Source organism: Astyanax mexicanus, chromosome 3, assembly GCF_023375975.1.
Source record: "Astyanax mexicanus isolate ESR-SI-001 chromosome 3, AstMex3_surface, whole genome shotgun sequence".
NCBI classification, from domain to species: Eukaryota; Metazoa; Chordata; class Actinopteri; order Characiformes; family Acestrorhamphidae; genus Astyanax; species Astyanax mexicanus.
The window spans coordinates 28,559,917-28,575,882 of record NC_064410.1 but is presented as its reverse complement, the minus strand read 5'-3'; the positions used below and the strand labels follow the sequence as shown (position 1 = coordinate 28,575,882).

At 37.0% G+C, this 15,966-nt stretch overlaps 1 protein-coding gene across 2 annotated transcripts in view; it reads right to left on the bottom strand.

The window, feature by feature from the left end:
* The window catches only part of ash1l (ash1 (absent, small, or homeotic)-like (Drosophila)), a 42,570-nt gene that overhangs the window by 10,370 nt on the left and 16,234 nt on the right, over positions 1-15,966 (bottom strand). For both annotated transcript variants that reach the window (XM_007230573.4, XM_022683010.2), the window contains 18 exons: positions 15,551-15,724; positions 15,312-15,406; positions 13,383-13,456; positions 13,227-13,272; positions 13,006-13,114; positions 12,313-12,519; positions 11,425-11,571; positions 9,252-9,360; positions 8,158-8,319; positions 7,964-8,034; positions 7,284-7,456; positions 5,888-6,040; positions 5,322-5,376; positions 4,080-4,212; positions 3,582-3,854; positions 2,841-2,927; positions 1,504-1,594; positions 126-264 (listed from right to left, as the gene is read on the bottom strand). In XM_007230573.4, the coding sequence (XP_007230635.3) occupies positions 126-264; positions 1,504-1,594; positions 2,841-2,927; positions 3,582-3,854; positions 4,080-4,212; positions 5,322-5,376; positions 5,888-6,040; positions 7,284-7,456; positions 7,964-8,034; positions 8,158-8,319; positions 9,252-9,360; positions 11,425-11,571; positions 12,313-12,519; positions 13,006-13,114; positions 13,227-13,272; positions 13,383-13,456; positions 15,312-15,406; positions 15,551-15,724 (2,298 nt within the window). The remainder of the gene's footprint in view (positions 1-125; positions 265-1,503; positions 1,595-2,840; positions 2,928-3,581; positions 3,855-4,079; positions 4,213-5,321; positions 5,377-5,887; positions 6,041-7,283; positions 7,457-7,963; positions 8,035-8,157; positions 8,320-9,251; positions 9,361-11,424; positions 11,572-12,312; positions 12,520-13,005; positions 13,115-13,226; positions 13,273-13,382; positions 13,457-15,311; positions 15,407-15,550; positions 15,725-15,966) is intronic.

Genomic DNA, 15,966 nt, shown 5'->3' with positions numbered 1-15,966 from the left:
ATGTGGTCATGTAAACAGTAAATGACATTCCTTTATTCTTTGTTTTTACTATGTTAACATATTTAAAAGATTTACATTGAACTATAGTGGTGCAAACATCTTAATAAATCAATGATTTCACCTACTTTTCATTTTTCCAGAGCTTCTCAATGCGGAAGATGTCCAGTTTGTCTCTGTTGACATGGGACAGAAGACGGTAGGACTGACGCACAGGCTGGCCCTCTAGAGTGCGTCTGCTGTCCCTCATCAGGTAAACACAGTCACCTGTAAAATATTCAAACACATAAGAAACTGAGGATGCCATCCTGGAGTGTGGGACACAACAGTGCTGCACACAACAGTACTAAATTACCAGTATTCAGAAAATTTAAAGCAAAATATGAAAACAAAATAGTTTGGGATGTCCCTAATCGAATCACATGATTAGCAGATCACTGATGTAGTAAATTTAACGTTATGTTGTTATTCCACAAGTTCACTAGACTCTGCTGCACATGCACAATGGGAATGCCCATGCTGCCTTCACACTAGCAGCAACAAATCCTCAAAGCAATCAAGTTTGTGTGTGTCTGCCAGGTTTAAACCACACTACACTACTATTACTGTCTCCCTCCCAAAAACACAAAGAACTATCAGCATGTAAAAAGTGTTCAATGTCATTTCTATGTGTGTTTATTTAAGAAAAGATGCATATTTAAATGGAAATCACTTATATTACTATTTTGTTAAGAATTGTTTTGATACTGTTGATTCAGTCATTATTAAAAATTTATAAAAACACTGTCACTTGTTTCAAACATGTCAACACTGTCAAAGGTTTATATGTAAATGTTGAAAGCACACTGTGGTTCACTTTGTGTTGTGTTTTAAACCAGTAAAGGGCAATGATGTACTTTGTCTTCAGAACTCACTGTTCTGGTTGCATAAACATATATGACTATGACATATATGATTGCGATGCTCTAAAATATATCATGGTGCCATCAATTGGTTGTTGCCAATACACAGCCCTATTTCGTATCATCTTCAGAAAGTTAAGATTTTGTGTATGCAGCTCTGGACAAAAATAAGAGATCAGTTAAAAATGATGAGTATGTTGAGGAGAACATGCTAAGATGCATGAAAACTTTGATTAAAAAGCAGGGTTATTCCACTAAATATTGATTTCTGACCTCTTAAAACTTTATGAATATGAACTTGTTTTCTTTGAGGTCTGAAAGCTCTGCATCTTTTTGATTATTTAAGCCATTTCTCATTTTTTGCAAATAAATGCTCTAAATGACAATTTTATTTGGAATTTGGGAGAAATGGTGTTCTGTAGTTTTTAGAATAAAATAACAATGTTTATTTTACTCAAACATATACCTATAAATAGCAAAATTAATATCTCATTTTTTTTCCAGAGCTATATTTGTTACACAAAAAGGAAATATACATAAAATAACATTTGTTCATAACAGTTTTTTTTTGTCTGTATTTGCATACAATCATAACCACACGTACCTTGGTGTAGCAGCAGCTCATCTCGGAGCAGACATATATAGTAGATGGAGCCTGACTGGGCGTAACTGGGCTGAGGCACCATGGGGACCTCCTATTGAATAAAAAGAAAAACAAGAAAATAACATTTATGTTATGCAGTTAAAGCATTACTAAATGTGGACTGCACATGAGCAAAATCAGAACCGAGATGGATTTTTTCCCTGGTTAAATTTTAGGCACCTCAGACATCAAATAGCAAAGCATAATCATGCTTTAAAATGGAAGCAATCTTTGACTTACAATTGATTTGATTATATGATCCTTACTGAATCATGTTTCTCAAATTACTACCTGAAGGGTTGCTATCTTAGCGGGTACTGCAGTGGTACTGCTCAGGGGCCAATGGGGGCTGTTGATTCATTTATTTTTTTGTTGTTTTTGCAACGAAAAAAATCCTTTAAATATTCCATATAACTCTGATCTCCACTCGCGCACCAGAGTGGCGTTGCTTTATGGCCCCTAATGGCCCACCGTTAAACAATAAAGGTTTGCTTCACACCCGCTTTTTATGCCATAGGCAGCTGCCCAGTCTATGTGATTATTAAGGAACCCATTACTGCAAAAAGTAACAGCGGCAGTAAAAATGTATTCATACGTTATGCTTAATCTCTAGTGATTAATCTATGGTTTAGTGGTAATCTACAGTCACAATACTGCCTTTCCTTGTTAGTGCTAGAAATATATTATAACAAGCTATTCAACTATTAAATTAGTCACCAACAACTTTAGTCATTGAACCATTATGAACTATGAACTCTTAGTGGAAATGATCCTCGATTAGAGATCTCAAATAATTAAATTATAACAGGCCAATCAAATAATGCTAAACTGCAGGAAAAATGCGTGTTGTCCTCAAGCAAAAAAAAAAAAAAAGCCTGAAGTGCTTTATACCCCAGTGCCGTCCTTCCAGCACCAGCAACAACAAATCATGAAAAAAGAGAATGAACTGAACCAGCAAACAGATAATAATCCATCTAGTTAGTCTGCAAAATAATCACAAGTGAACAATTTATACTTGCATGCATTGCCATAAAAAACATCCAAACACATCTAACAGGGATCAGATGTGTATGTAATCACCCCCTTTCGATTATAAAAAAGGATGAAAAGGGCTTGGAAATAAGAATGTAAAAATTATTTATGACTGGTTTAGGTAATATAAACCCAGAGGAATGTGGCTCCGCACTACTCTGATCATACAACTCAACAGGTTATTTTCTGGCAGTAGAAATGGTAGTCAGGGTTGAGGAATGTGAAAAGGTCGGGGTCATGGGTAACAGGGTGAAAAGGTCAAATACCCTATCCACTGGGCGAGGATCACACTGCTCACAAAGATAATGCTCCACCTCCGCCTCCAGACGCATGCAGTCACAATGCTGCCAGACCTGAGAACATGAGAAAGAGAGTGTGAGAGACAGACAGAGAGAGAGAGAGAGAGAGAGAGAGAGAGTAAAGAGTGTAAAAGTGATTTTATGGCTGCTGTCACAATGTCTTTATAAAGATGCTTAAAAGTGAGGGAAGAAAAGGGACTCTTAATAAAGTTCTTAATGCTATTCAACGATAAGTAACAAATTGTAGTACGTGTCAGGCTGAAATTCCTGAGCCCTACAGATGACCTTTCTCTGCTTGTTCTTTAAACAATACCACAGTTTTTTTTTATTTTTCGTTAGGGAGGTTTTTGAAAAGTCTACCATTAGGACAGTTTGGTGATAAATCATTAGCATTAGCATCTACTTGGTTTACCTTGGTCACCTGACTAAAAACTCAGCAGTATGGAGGGAAAAATGTTTATTCCAGTTAAATATATTCAGTAAATGTTAGACACAAGCGTTTTGGTTACACTGACCACAATGCAAAGACCGAACAAAAGGAAATGAAACTCAAATGCACAATTAAAAATCCCACAGTTCTGTTTCAGTATATTTACAACATATTTGGCAGAAGTTTGATCCCATTTAGTTCTTTCTGTTTTTTGACCTTTACGTAAGATTTCTCTCGAATATTTGAACTTATGCCACCCAGTCTGACCTTTAACTCACCATGCATTTCTCACACTGGATCATTAGGCCTTCGTCCTTGTACATGCCACAGATGCAGCGGATGACATCGTCGTCCTTGTCGTGGCCACCAGGCCCATGGTGGTGATGGTGGTGTGCCTGGTCGCGCTCCAAAGAATCGGAGCTGTCCGCCTCGCTGGCCGTCTCACCCACAATCTCGTCAATTTGGACAGCGGCCTCATGCCGAGCGCCATAGTAAGCCTTCCGCAGCCTGCACACATCCCGACCCACCGGCGACTTGCGGCCATAGTATTTCTGTAGAGGACAGAATACATGTAATATTTATTTATTTAAATTTGCCTTAAAAACTATTTTCCTCAACACTACAAGACATTAAAGCATCACAGGTCTCTTTTCAAACTGCCACGAATGCAATACTAATAAAGTAATTTCAATTAAAATGTACTGAAATTCCCATGATAGGGATGCATGATATGAACGCATGCTTTGTATAAAAATTGCTGTTACAGTTCTACATACCTCAGCATTGCGGAATACTTTAAGCATGTCTGCATCAAAGGCCTCCACGGTTTTGTAATGTCCGGTGAGGATCTGCTTCTCTATGGTACTAAGGTCCAGAGGGTCGGACACTTTCTCATAGTACTGCGTGTTCCTGTAAAAAGACCCATACGTAAGCAACAAGTCATCAAATATAAATTTTCAACTAAATAGACAGTGACAATTTCTGCACTATTATCTCTGTAATTCCTTTGATGCACAAAACTTGTCAGAATAAGATTTTTATTCTAGAGTAATTGACCCAAACGCAAAAAACAATGATCTATAGCAGGGATGGGCAACTGGCGGCCCGGGGGCCGCACACGGCCCTCGTCATCACTCAGTGCGGCCCGCGAATAGATCAAAAATAATTTCACAATTTCATAATTCAAAAAAAAAAAAAAAAAAAAAAAAAAACGTAATTCTACTTTTGACCGCTAGAGGGCGCTGCCAAACAACCACGAAAATTGACATTGAACATTGACATCCAGTCCATTGTGAGCCAGCAGGCCAAACCACAGCTCTCTCATTAGCTTCAATAAATGTTGGGCCTCTGTGGTCTAGTTTTCTGCTATTATTGAATGAGCTATTTGCAATCAGCTTTTAAATCTTTTTTGTTCTTTGTTATAAATGAGTTCAAATGCCTTTTGCACTTTTATAAGCAAATGTTTTGTCCTTGTTGCTTATGAAGGACTTGTTATAATGAACTTATTTTACACAGAGGAACTACTGTATTTGCAATCAGTTTTTTAAGCAAACTTTTTGTTCTTTGATATGAAGGACTTCCTTTTTGCACTTTTTTTAAGCAAACGGTTTGTCTTTTGCCGTATTAAAATGCATTAATATGCAGAAAATAGTTGTTGATAAATGTTGGTGCTGTAAACATACAGATATAAATTCATATAAAATTTGTTCTTATTGAAAATCATTTGTAGCGTTTTTCATATTCAATTATTTGAAGTGCGAGGTCATGTGGCCCTCCAATGGTCATGCTGAAAAAAATGTGGCCCTCTCCATCATGGAAGTTGCCCATCCCTGATCTATAGTGCCACCATCAGGCAAACAGTGGTTGTATATCTTTTGACTGAGTAGTGAGCAAATTACTGTACCTTTGCACCAAATTTAGAAAAATAATAGGAAGAAGACAAATCTAAGCAATTCCAATAGCAATCAAATCCCATGTAATAAAGATAAAACATTAAATGATCAAAAGCATCCTCTTACCTCTTTCTAGAAGGCAAATTAAGCAGGGGAGCAGCAAGGGTCTGTCCAGCTGAATCTTTAGAGGGAGAGAGGGAATGGAGAACGGCAAGCATGTTTATTGCTTGTAATGCAAGATAAAGTCAAACATCTTATGTAAACATCTATTAGCTTCCCTCCTGGGTGTACTTTCAGCAAATGAATGAATTTTTCATAAGCAAAAAATCCATCAGGCTACAGACTGTACCCAAACATTTTCAGCTAGCCCACCCACAAATAAAACCCAGCTCTTTTACTGGTGTGTATGTGTGTGGGCATATATGTCTGTGTGTGTGTGTGTGTGTGTGCACGAGACACAGTATGAGCCAATGCCACAGAGACAGATTGTCATTAGTCACTCATTAACAGTGAGATTACACATTAGCTGGAGGTGTTGACAGAGTGTGATGTAAAAGAACGAGGAATATGGGCAGCCTTGAGCCAAGAAAAGATGTGGTTTTTCTATGTATTATCTCTTGTTGACAACTACAGCATGAAATACTTTAGTATAATGTGTATTTAAGTGTGTTCAAGCATGTTCTATTCCTAACCTTTGTAGCTGGTGATCATGTCACAGATCTCTTTAAAGATGTGTGCGAGTCGTGCTGTGCGGGTGACTTCTGTATTCTCTTCTGCAGCGGCAAGTCTGCGCGTTCGCACGGAACGAGAGGTCTGAAGCGCAGAGAACTGCGTCAGGAACACGTCTGGAACACAAATACAGAAAATTTAATCAAATAAATTAAACAATATCAAAAACAGGCCAACACAAGACACTTTTTTACAACAAAAATAAAATACAATGGTAACAATGTTTAAAATGGCAAAATTGTTCACAGTGATAACCATGTGAAAGATGCAATAATACATCATCTTAATTCTGTTTATATTTCATATCAATTCATATGAATGATTTATATGATGATTAATCAGGTTAAAGCTGATTAATCGGGATGATTATTGCATTTTTTTGGACCATCGCATCAGTTGACATCTGCATGCACAAGGCCGATATTTAATTAATGCCTTTAGGCACCACTCGGGCATCCCTGAGAGTTTAGCTGCTGTAGAGCCTTTAGAGCTCCCCCTAATGTTCATTCTGCAATTCTGCCCACAGACAGCAGAGGACGCTGGGCGGCTGCTGTAAACAAACAGGCAGACACGAAGCTTTAGACGCAGCTTCAGGAAAATAAACTCATCAGCTTCCAGAGAACAGCTTAATTTCAGCCTCGACTGGATTCCAAAAAGGACGTGTAAGTAAACCCATTTAACTGGGTTTAGTTATAAGGAGTGTAGCTAACTAGCTAACTGGCTACTTTAGTCGAGCTCGGCCGATACTAACTCACAGCTACAGGAGAAAAGCAGCTGAATGCTGCTCTTTAGAAACTCCTGTTCATGAGTTTAAAACTTGAAAGCAATGTTTGTTGTAGCTAAATCACTCAAACAAAAAGCCAAATGCAGCCAAACCTTTAAACAGTTTCCCAACTAATGAATACAGCGTTAGCATTTATATAACATTTTATGTTTATCTGAAAAATATGACTGTATTGGCACGTTTTGAATGCATTATTAGTGTGGGTGTCGTACTAAATAATTAAAACATCACTAAATGTGTGTCATGGCTGCTGAAATGAATTGTGTGTAAATGACAAGTTCATGCCACATAGAAACATCAGGATTTTGTGGAGTAAATCTGTGTGGTACTGCAAAATAAATAGATTAGTATAATTATTTGGAACCAGCTAAATCATGGAAGCTGTACTGCCTTCAACTGATTTGTTCAGTGTGGGCTAATTTAACGCACATGTCAGGTGTGGCTGCCGTAACAAGTAAATAAGCTAGCAATTTCAAAATTGTGAAATTTTGCAGTTTGAGCAAACATTATGAAATTGTGCCTTTACTGGTCATGTCAGTCAGTTCTATTGACTGAATGCAACAGACATCACACACCTGACTTGATGTTTCCGTCGTCCCGGATGACGCTTCCCCAGCGTGCGTAAGGGGAGAGGCTGGTACTTTCCCTCTCTCGCTCCCTTTCTCCCTCCCTCTTTAGCAGCTCCTGCTTCTCCCTCATTTTCTCCCAGTTTCGCAGTAGAAACACCCGGTGCTTCAGCACAAAGTTCCTGCAAACAGAAACAACCTTCATCAGTTAAGGATGCCGGAATATGCAGCTACTTTCAAACATCTTTCAAAATGAAGATGAAAACTGGTAAATGCAAGTTTGTGCACAAGTCTGTATTAAGTCTAGATTTTAAAGTGAAATTTACTCTGAATTAATATACAGTACAAGTCAAATGTTTGGAGAGACCATCAAATTAAAAATGATAAACCTGGCACTCATCAGAACCACACTGAAAATGAAGACAAAAAGTTACCTCTTTTGAACAAAATAAGTTCCTCAGAGTTACCAGCCTCAAAAAAATGCAATTTAACAGCCCCCGAGATGAGTATTTTGGTTTGTTTAACACTTTTAAGCTACTACATGATTTCTTACGTGGTCTTTCATAGTCTGGATGACTTTAGTATTCATTTACAGGAATTAAGGGAAAAAATCATTAAATTTGAAGGTGTGTCCAAACTTTACAGTATGTTATTTTTTTTTTGCATTCTTTGCATTGTTTCCAACTTACCTCTCTCTGTTAGACATGGGCTTCATCAAAAGATGCTGGTAAAATTTACTGCTGTCACTTGACTCCTCCTCCTGTGAGTGAGAGAAATTGAATATAATCCTTGTTCTGTTCTTAAACTATAATATATTTATAAACAAAACTATTAAGAAACTACAACTGTTTAATACTATTAACCTCAATCCAATCATCCATACCCGTTTTTTTAGCTGGTGTTTTGATTTCCGTTTCTCTTTTAATCTGCCAAGCCTCTTGGCTCCGCCTCCTGACCCTCCTGCTTTGCCAGGGAGGCCATTGATTCGTTGACTTTTGCCACCAATGATACCCCGGCAACCTTCAGAGCCACACTTACAGACTTGCTGTACAAAAAAACAACAACAAAAAAAACAAAACACATAAAAAAAAAGGGCATAAATTAAAAATATGGGCAAAAAAATAAATCTTAGACACACTAGCCTTACAAAATTAAAAACGCACTAAATATGAAAAGTTTAAATAAAGATACTGATGGGTAGAGATTTATTCATTTAAATTAAAAAACAAACATTTTCAAAACAAACAGCACTGTAAAATATTTTCTATTGCACGCTCATACAGAATATGGTCACTTAAACAATATCATATGGACAGCCCTTCTAATTAATAAGCTTGGCTTTCTGTCCATTCCAAACAAGCACATAAATCCAGGTTTAAAAGAAAAAAAAACTTAAAAAACACTGGCAACAGAAGCAAGTACAGTTTTGGACTGCAGGGCTCTATTACTTCAACATGCCCTGTCTTCTGAGGCCAACTTTCTGTGATCAACTGAAATCAGTTCATCAAAAGAATGCACTTCTAAAGCTATCCTATAATGGGATTCCATGGTCAAACTAAAATTAACATTCTAAGATTAACATGCATCTCGCCAATCATCCAATACATTTTAATAAAATCAGCCACTGAACTGCAGAGCAGCAGACACATGCTCTTTGGAGCAATGATGCTACATGGAATAAGAAGAATAAATGTAGAATTTGCAGATTCCCAAACCAGAACCTACCCAAAGGAAGCCAAGAAATAAAACAGTTGGGGTTGGGGTATTAATTAAGGTTCAGATCCATTTGACCCAAAGAACAGAAATCATAATGCCAAACCATAAAGGGACACGCCTGACAATTGCAGCATTTTGGGAATTATATCTGGTTTACAGTTGGAAAAAAATCTGTTTGTAATAAACAATTAAAACAACTATTTAGAGCATACACACCATATTAGTGTATGTGTGTGCACCTCACATGCAGCCAAAACACACCTGTTCTTCAGTGTTGAAAGAGTGGAAATTGTAGTCGTAGGTTAACTCTGTCCCATTGTCCATATCTTTCAGAGCAAACAGACCAATCCTGTACACCCCATTCACCGACCTGTAGAAGGAAATTGGTAAATATTATTATCCAAGAAAGTTATTGCATGCAAAAAAGTCCTTTAAAATGTGTTATGATTCAGTCTATTTTTTCAGATCAGAGATTTGTTGTTTTGTTGCACTCTGCATTTCTGATATCCCAACGTGTGCAGTAGCTCTTGTATCAGCAACATTATAAGCACCATAGTTGTCCAGGTAACTAACAAAATCTGTTATAGCCAGAAAAAGGTACCGGGTCCTACCAGACACTCTACCAATATTTAGAATGAATATATTAGATCTTGCAGGAATGATAGCTCAAGCATGCAGATATAATTTATTCTATTATTTTACTCTTTCTTAACTCAGGAACACATCTGTTTTCAATTTAAAATAAAAAATTTAAGGACCGCTGCTTTAACATGTTATTAAAGTGAATTTGATAAAAAAAAGACTGAAATGAGATCAGAAAGCTTAACAGCTGAAGTATAGAAATAATAATCAAATAGGCAAAGAGTAAAACTACCAACACTGCAGCTGATTGAAGCTGTTGGAAGAAAACTTAAAAGCACTGTGGACCAGTTTCATAAAATGCCTCACCAGAGTTACCAATTTACCCAATTCTTGAACCACACCTGTCTTGGTACACCTACACTAATTTGAGACTAATTTGACTTTCTTAAGGAGGACTTAAGAGCATTGATTAATATATACAGAGTGAGACACAATGAAATAAAGATGTACTCTGCAATGGCCTTATGCCTGAATGTGTGTGAGTTAGAGCACGTGTAGGTATGAATATATAGTGGGAAGCACAGCTGTGTCCTCCACCCTCTTCTACCAGCTAGACATAATTGCTCCTCCATGACAAGACAGATGACCCACCACCGCCTAGCCTAGAAGCTTTTCTCATGTGTGTGAGAAAATGTGTGTACATTTGTCCTTTGGTACCAAGCAGATGTTGGGTCTTTGGCCTACATCTTGAGTGCAATGCCCTATTCCTGAGGATGTTTAGGTTTCACCTAATCACTGCCATTCATTTTTATACAACAGATCCAAGGAAAAACATCTTTAGTTTAACTTAGGGAACTGTCAAGAACAGGGTTGGCATCGACCAAAATGTCTTGTTACTAGGAAGTGCCGGTCAAATAAATAAATAAATAAATAAATAAATAAAATTGGTGCTTATTTTTTAGTACTTTGCATGTAACGTACATAAACATAAACGCAGAGAGCACCCCCAGCGAGATAAAAATGTTGAAGTGCTCTAAAGTCTGATTCTTTTTCTAAGGATTTATCTACACTTAAATTAATTCAAATTGTCAAAATACAGTCACTGTGCTAAAATTTCAGGTGCTCTCATTTGCTTGTTTTGTCCCTCTCTCTCACTCGCTCTCTTCCTTTAACTTGCACGCTCTCTTTCTCATGATTTATTATAATACAGTAAAAAGACCTAAACCAACCACACTATTATTACTGTCTTTATCTCAAACAATAAATGGAAGTACCAGCATTAAAAAATATAATTAATGATTTAAAAATGTATATAATAGAATTTAATTTTGATGATTATTTTATTAACATTTAAATGGCCATTAATAAACATAATAAAATGCATGCAATTAATATTTGCACAGGTGATTTTAAAGTTTTGTCTGTTTCAGGAAGAGAAAAAGGGCTTAAATATAGTTTTCTTTAATATACTGAGCCACCTAGTACAATACTAGTACAACACAAGACTTTTATAAAAGTAATGCAAAATATAATTTTTATTATCATAGTCAAAATTATGGAAATTATTATACATACAATTATAAAATCTCCAACAGGAGTGCAGCATTACTGTATCGGTATTAAAAATTTAAAAAGGACATCCAGCCCTATTTAGGACCACTTATTCCTTTGTTTAGTAACCATTTTAACAACTGCACTTGCTCCAAATGCTACACATGGAGGTACTTATGATAAATTATATCTGAACACAAGAGTCTAATTAATAATAAAATAACAATAAAATGATATAACATTGTACCCTTATATCAAATTACTCTACCCTGTTACATCAGGAAGAAAGAGATCTACTTACCACTTCTGCATCTCACAGTTGGGCTCACAGCTGTGATTGATGAAGCGAGCCTCATTGCCCATGCGATAGCTGTCAATCACCATGCCACTGTCTAGGTTTAAACAGTACTGGCCACTGTGAGCGAAGTACTGCTCCATCATCCGACTCCTAAAGAGAGAGTGAATAAATGTTTAGATTATTTCAGTGCTCATAACTGTGTACCACACAAACAAGTGAATTAACTTTGTTCATTAAAATAAAACAACTCCAGCACAGCATTTTACAGAGACTTTAAGACTAGGTCAGTGGCTAAACTGCACTTAGCAGGTATTACACAATGTAAAGTAACATATGACATTGCAAAGACTGTTATTGGTATAAAAATGTCTGTCTTTATTTTGAAACGTTTCTAACTGTTGTTTGACTGTGCTGTTAGCCAATCAGAGGCAATATGTATGCATGTATGAATACGCATGAGCAAGAGCCAAAATTTTATTCACATAGCACATAAATCAGTGACAGAACAGAGGGTATCTGCAGGTTTGAAGATATTAAATGTAAGACTTAATAAGATGTTTTAATATTACTCAGAGCAAAACTAAGAACATGTTCACAACAGAAAAAATGAAGAAAAAAAAGTAACATTTTAATTCCGATAAAAAAAAAAAACAGATAAACCAATATTTAAAATAAACATAATTTTGTGGTCAATGAGTAGCTAGTACTCAGGAATTAGTTTAAGTTGTATGAATTGTATTCATGCATTTTAAGACCTATGGGAGATGTGTTTAATATTTTAAGATAAATCAAGACCTTTGTTTAGCTAAAACCCAAGACCTATAACACTTCACGTTAGGTTATGATGAACTGGCAGTTCTTTAAAGTCCATACTGTTACTATGAGGCTCACCTGAACTCCTGTTCACTGACCACTTCGCCTAAGTATTCAATGATGAACTGTCCAGAACGGAGTGGCTCCTTTGTTCGGATGCCCCAGCCCTTCCCGTCTGTTCGGAAGCGCTCCAGACACTGCACCCACTCATGCCTTTGAATACGCTGGTTATCACATTCCTCACCACACGGACAAGTGCTAGGAGAACACTCAGCAAAGATCATCCTGAGAGAGAAACGATTCAACAGGAGACGGGGTGAGAACAGAGGGAAATAAAATTAAAAAAAGAGTGAGAGACAGAAAGAACTGACACAGTAATATACAAGAAATCATCTTTTATCATCCTAAACCACTGGTTTAAAACACACGTCCCTTAGAAAGTCCACATTTTGCCCTGTCCTAGCTCCACATGGTTGTCACTGTCCTGAACTCCCTTAACTTGGGTATAATGAAAAGGACCACACAATCAGTCTACCTTACACTGCTTTCACAACTGAATATGTGAATCTAGAACATGCGTACAAAAGGCCTACAGTTAACAGAGCACAGCCGTATCATGGGGCTTTTCAACTTTCTTTTAACACACCCAACCTTTCAAACTTACAGAACAGGCTGTCTGGCTTCATTAACTGTAATTGCATCAGTCTGGTGAACAGGGGTGAAGGCAAAAGCCTTGTAAATGAAGCTCTGTTAAATAGCAAGTGCTATTACCTGTTCAGGCAATCATCCAAGCAGCCCTTATCACTGTGGTCCTCTGGGAGCCTGCAGTTACAGGTAGTGGCTTCATAGCCAGAAAGAGGTTTCACATCCACATATACATCTGAAAAGGACCAGATTAAAGAAAGAAATTATTAAAAACACTGAATAAATAATGGTCAAATAATGATTATTACTGACAAACAGAAATTAATACAAATAAAAGCCCTTCTTACTGGATCGAATTTTCTTGTAAAGAGGCACATCCGGTCTCTTATAGAGCTGGAAAAAATATTAAGTGGTTATTGAACTTGTGACATACCATTTAATAAAACTACAAATTAGCCATACTGAGTTCTGCTAGATAAATGGAAGGAGTACTAGCAAGCTACCTGGTCATGTTTCCAAAGCCACAGGATGTCGTAAGGCAACTGGAAATCAATGCGCTTCTGTCTCAAGTACTTCCCTAGAGAGGACAGAAGGTAGATAGAGGTTAATAATAGGCAGTCTTGGGAGGGGATGAGATACTGTACTACTCATTAAACCCTGCAGGCTGCGGTATTACACAGCAGCACATGCAACTGAATACCTAACCAATCCACAAGCACTCATGTCATAATGTAATAGTCAATATGTTAAAGTAACAAATATTAAGAAAGCTATATTATACGATGAGAACAATACAAACTAATCTCTAATTCTCTAACTAATATGCAGTACATCCTGACCTCACTAATGCTTTTGTCACTGAGAGCAATCAAATTCTAACAAGGCTCCAGAATTTAGTAGCTCTTTAGTAGTCTCTACACACAATTCCTCCAACAAAAACAGGACAAACGCTACATTTTTTAATACCCTTAACTTTGGGAGAACCAACGAATGTCATATTCCATGTGGAGGAAAGAATAAAAAAATGTATGAAAAAATTGAAAAATTGATAAGAAAACAAATAACCTGTCTTTTGCACTTAAACCCAACATAACTATCTATGACTATGTGCAGACTCTTCTCATGAGCTTCCTTCAGTTTGTGCGTAGTGGAAATTAAAACCTCTAAAAAAACACTGGGGCCCTTCTAGCAACTTTAACAATAGGAAGCAAGTGATAAGAGGGTATTTTTAGTGAAGATTTCAACTTGGAAAAACCTGATGAAGCCAGTTATAAGCAAAGACACTTGGCTATACTTTCTGATAGTTCGCCTAAAGCTTATTTTAACTAACATTTACCTACATATCAGTGAAATGCAACTGAAATTAAATGACTTAGCATCATTGCTAACCAAACACATGGTAAACAGCATGATACAGACACGGACAACACGAACAGCCAAGAACGCACTGACAACACGAAGCTAGATGAGGCAAGGCGGGTCGGCTGGGTGAAAATAAAGAGCTCTAATTGGCCAAAAGCACTCTGCTTACACGCAAACTAAAACTGGTAAAATGCAAGATCAAACAATATGTTGGCAGTGTTGGTGCCAGAATGGTGCCAGAATCTTAATAGCTATCGAAAATATATAAATGTATACTTGTGAGCCACTTCTTGTTTTGTTTCAATTAAAAATGTGCACAAAAATATTGGGACACTTGTTCATTTATTGTCAATTCTAAAATCAGTTCAATTTAAAAAAAAGAAGGAGATTATTTTGTTGAATAACTATCCCTGATGTCTAACTCTGAATAATTGCTGTGAGGATCTGATTGCATTTAGAAACAAGACATTAGTGATCCCAGAATGCTGTATGACTTTAGGAATGGAGACAATACATTCATGTCCACCTGCTCCAGAGAGACCCATTCTATCGGCAATACATCTCTACAGGGCCGAGACAATATGCATGTTTGTTTTAAAAGGAAATTCATCAAAAGGGATGTCCAAATCAACAGGAAAATCACCACAAAGATATAATAATAATAAATTCACCTTTATACATTATTTCACTATAGGAGCTCATAAGGCAGAGCAAGGGAGGGACTGATTGTTCTGGCTCAGACAAAAATAGAACTGTCATTAGCATACAAGGGGATTTTATGTCCAGCACCAACCAATATAATGGGCTTGATTAGACTGGCGTACTTTATACTTCTTTCTTAAGGGATTAATGGCTATAAAGGAGAGAAGGAGAGAACGAGCACAAATGATGCATTCTCCTATACAGATAGTAGAAGTGGACCGACAGTTGGTTAGTGCGAACGAAGGCACAGGGGTCCATATAAACCACGTTAACCACATTATATTCACTGCCACCCTTTAAACTAATGTAATCAATGCAGCACAAAGCTCTTAAAAGTTGTGATAACACAAAGCTATAAGTGGACTTACCAACATGAATGGGAGCAGGAAGAAGGCCATACTCGTGTTCACCTGGAATATATTCCAATTTCTCCTTTTTTAATTGTAGCAGCTGACTTCGAGGACTGGTAGAGATACAGAAAAAGAGGAAAACAAAATAAGCGGAACATGACATGACAGTGACAAAGAATCAGAATCTTGTGCCTTAAGGAACATTTACATTAACTTTAACAGAAATAAAAAACTGTGATTTGCAGTGCTTCACATACTCATCAGTTTTATACACATCTGAATAAAGCCCCGCCTTCTGGAACTTCTTTTTAGGTGGTCTAGCAGCTCTTTTTTCCCGCGGATTAGGAATTGGTGTAGGGGGAGGTTGTTCTTCAGGGGCTGGACCTGTACATTCAGGGGAGGAGTGGCCATCAGATTTACCCTCCACGGCACTGAAAAAGTGAAAGATTTCTCATTAGCATTTACATTCATCTGAAGCAATCAATCACAAATACTAAAATGTAACGGCCGCATTAAGCTATATTGCACACTTAAATTTTAGCTAATAATCCGTGGTGGGGCCATCTGAGCACACAGGTGCTTTAAAATCAAAATAGATTTTTGGGTGACTCAATATTCAATATTCTTTCTATCTTTGTATTATAAATCTGTCTTTACACCTCGATTCCTGTAC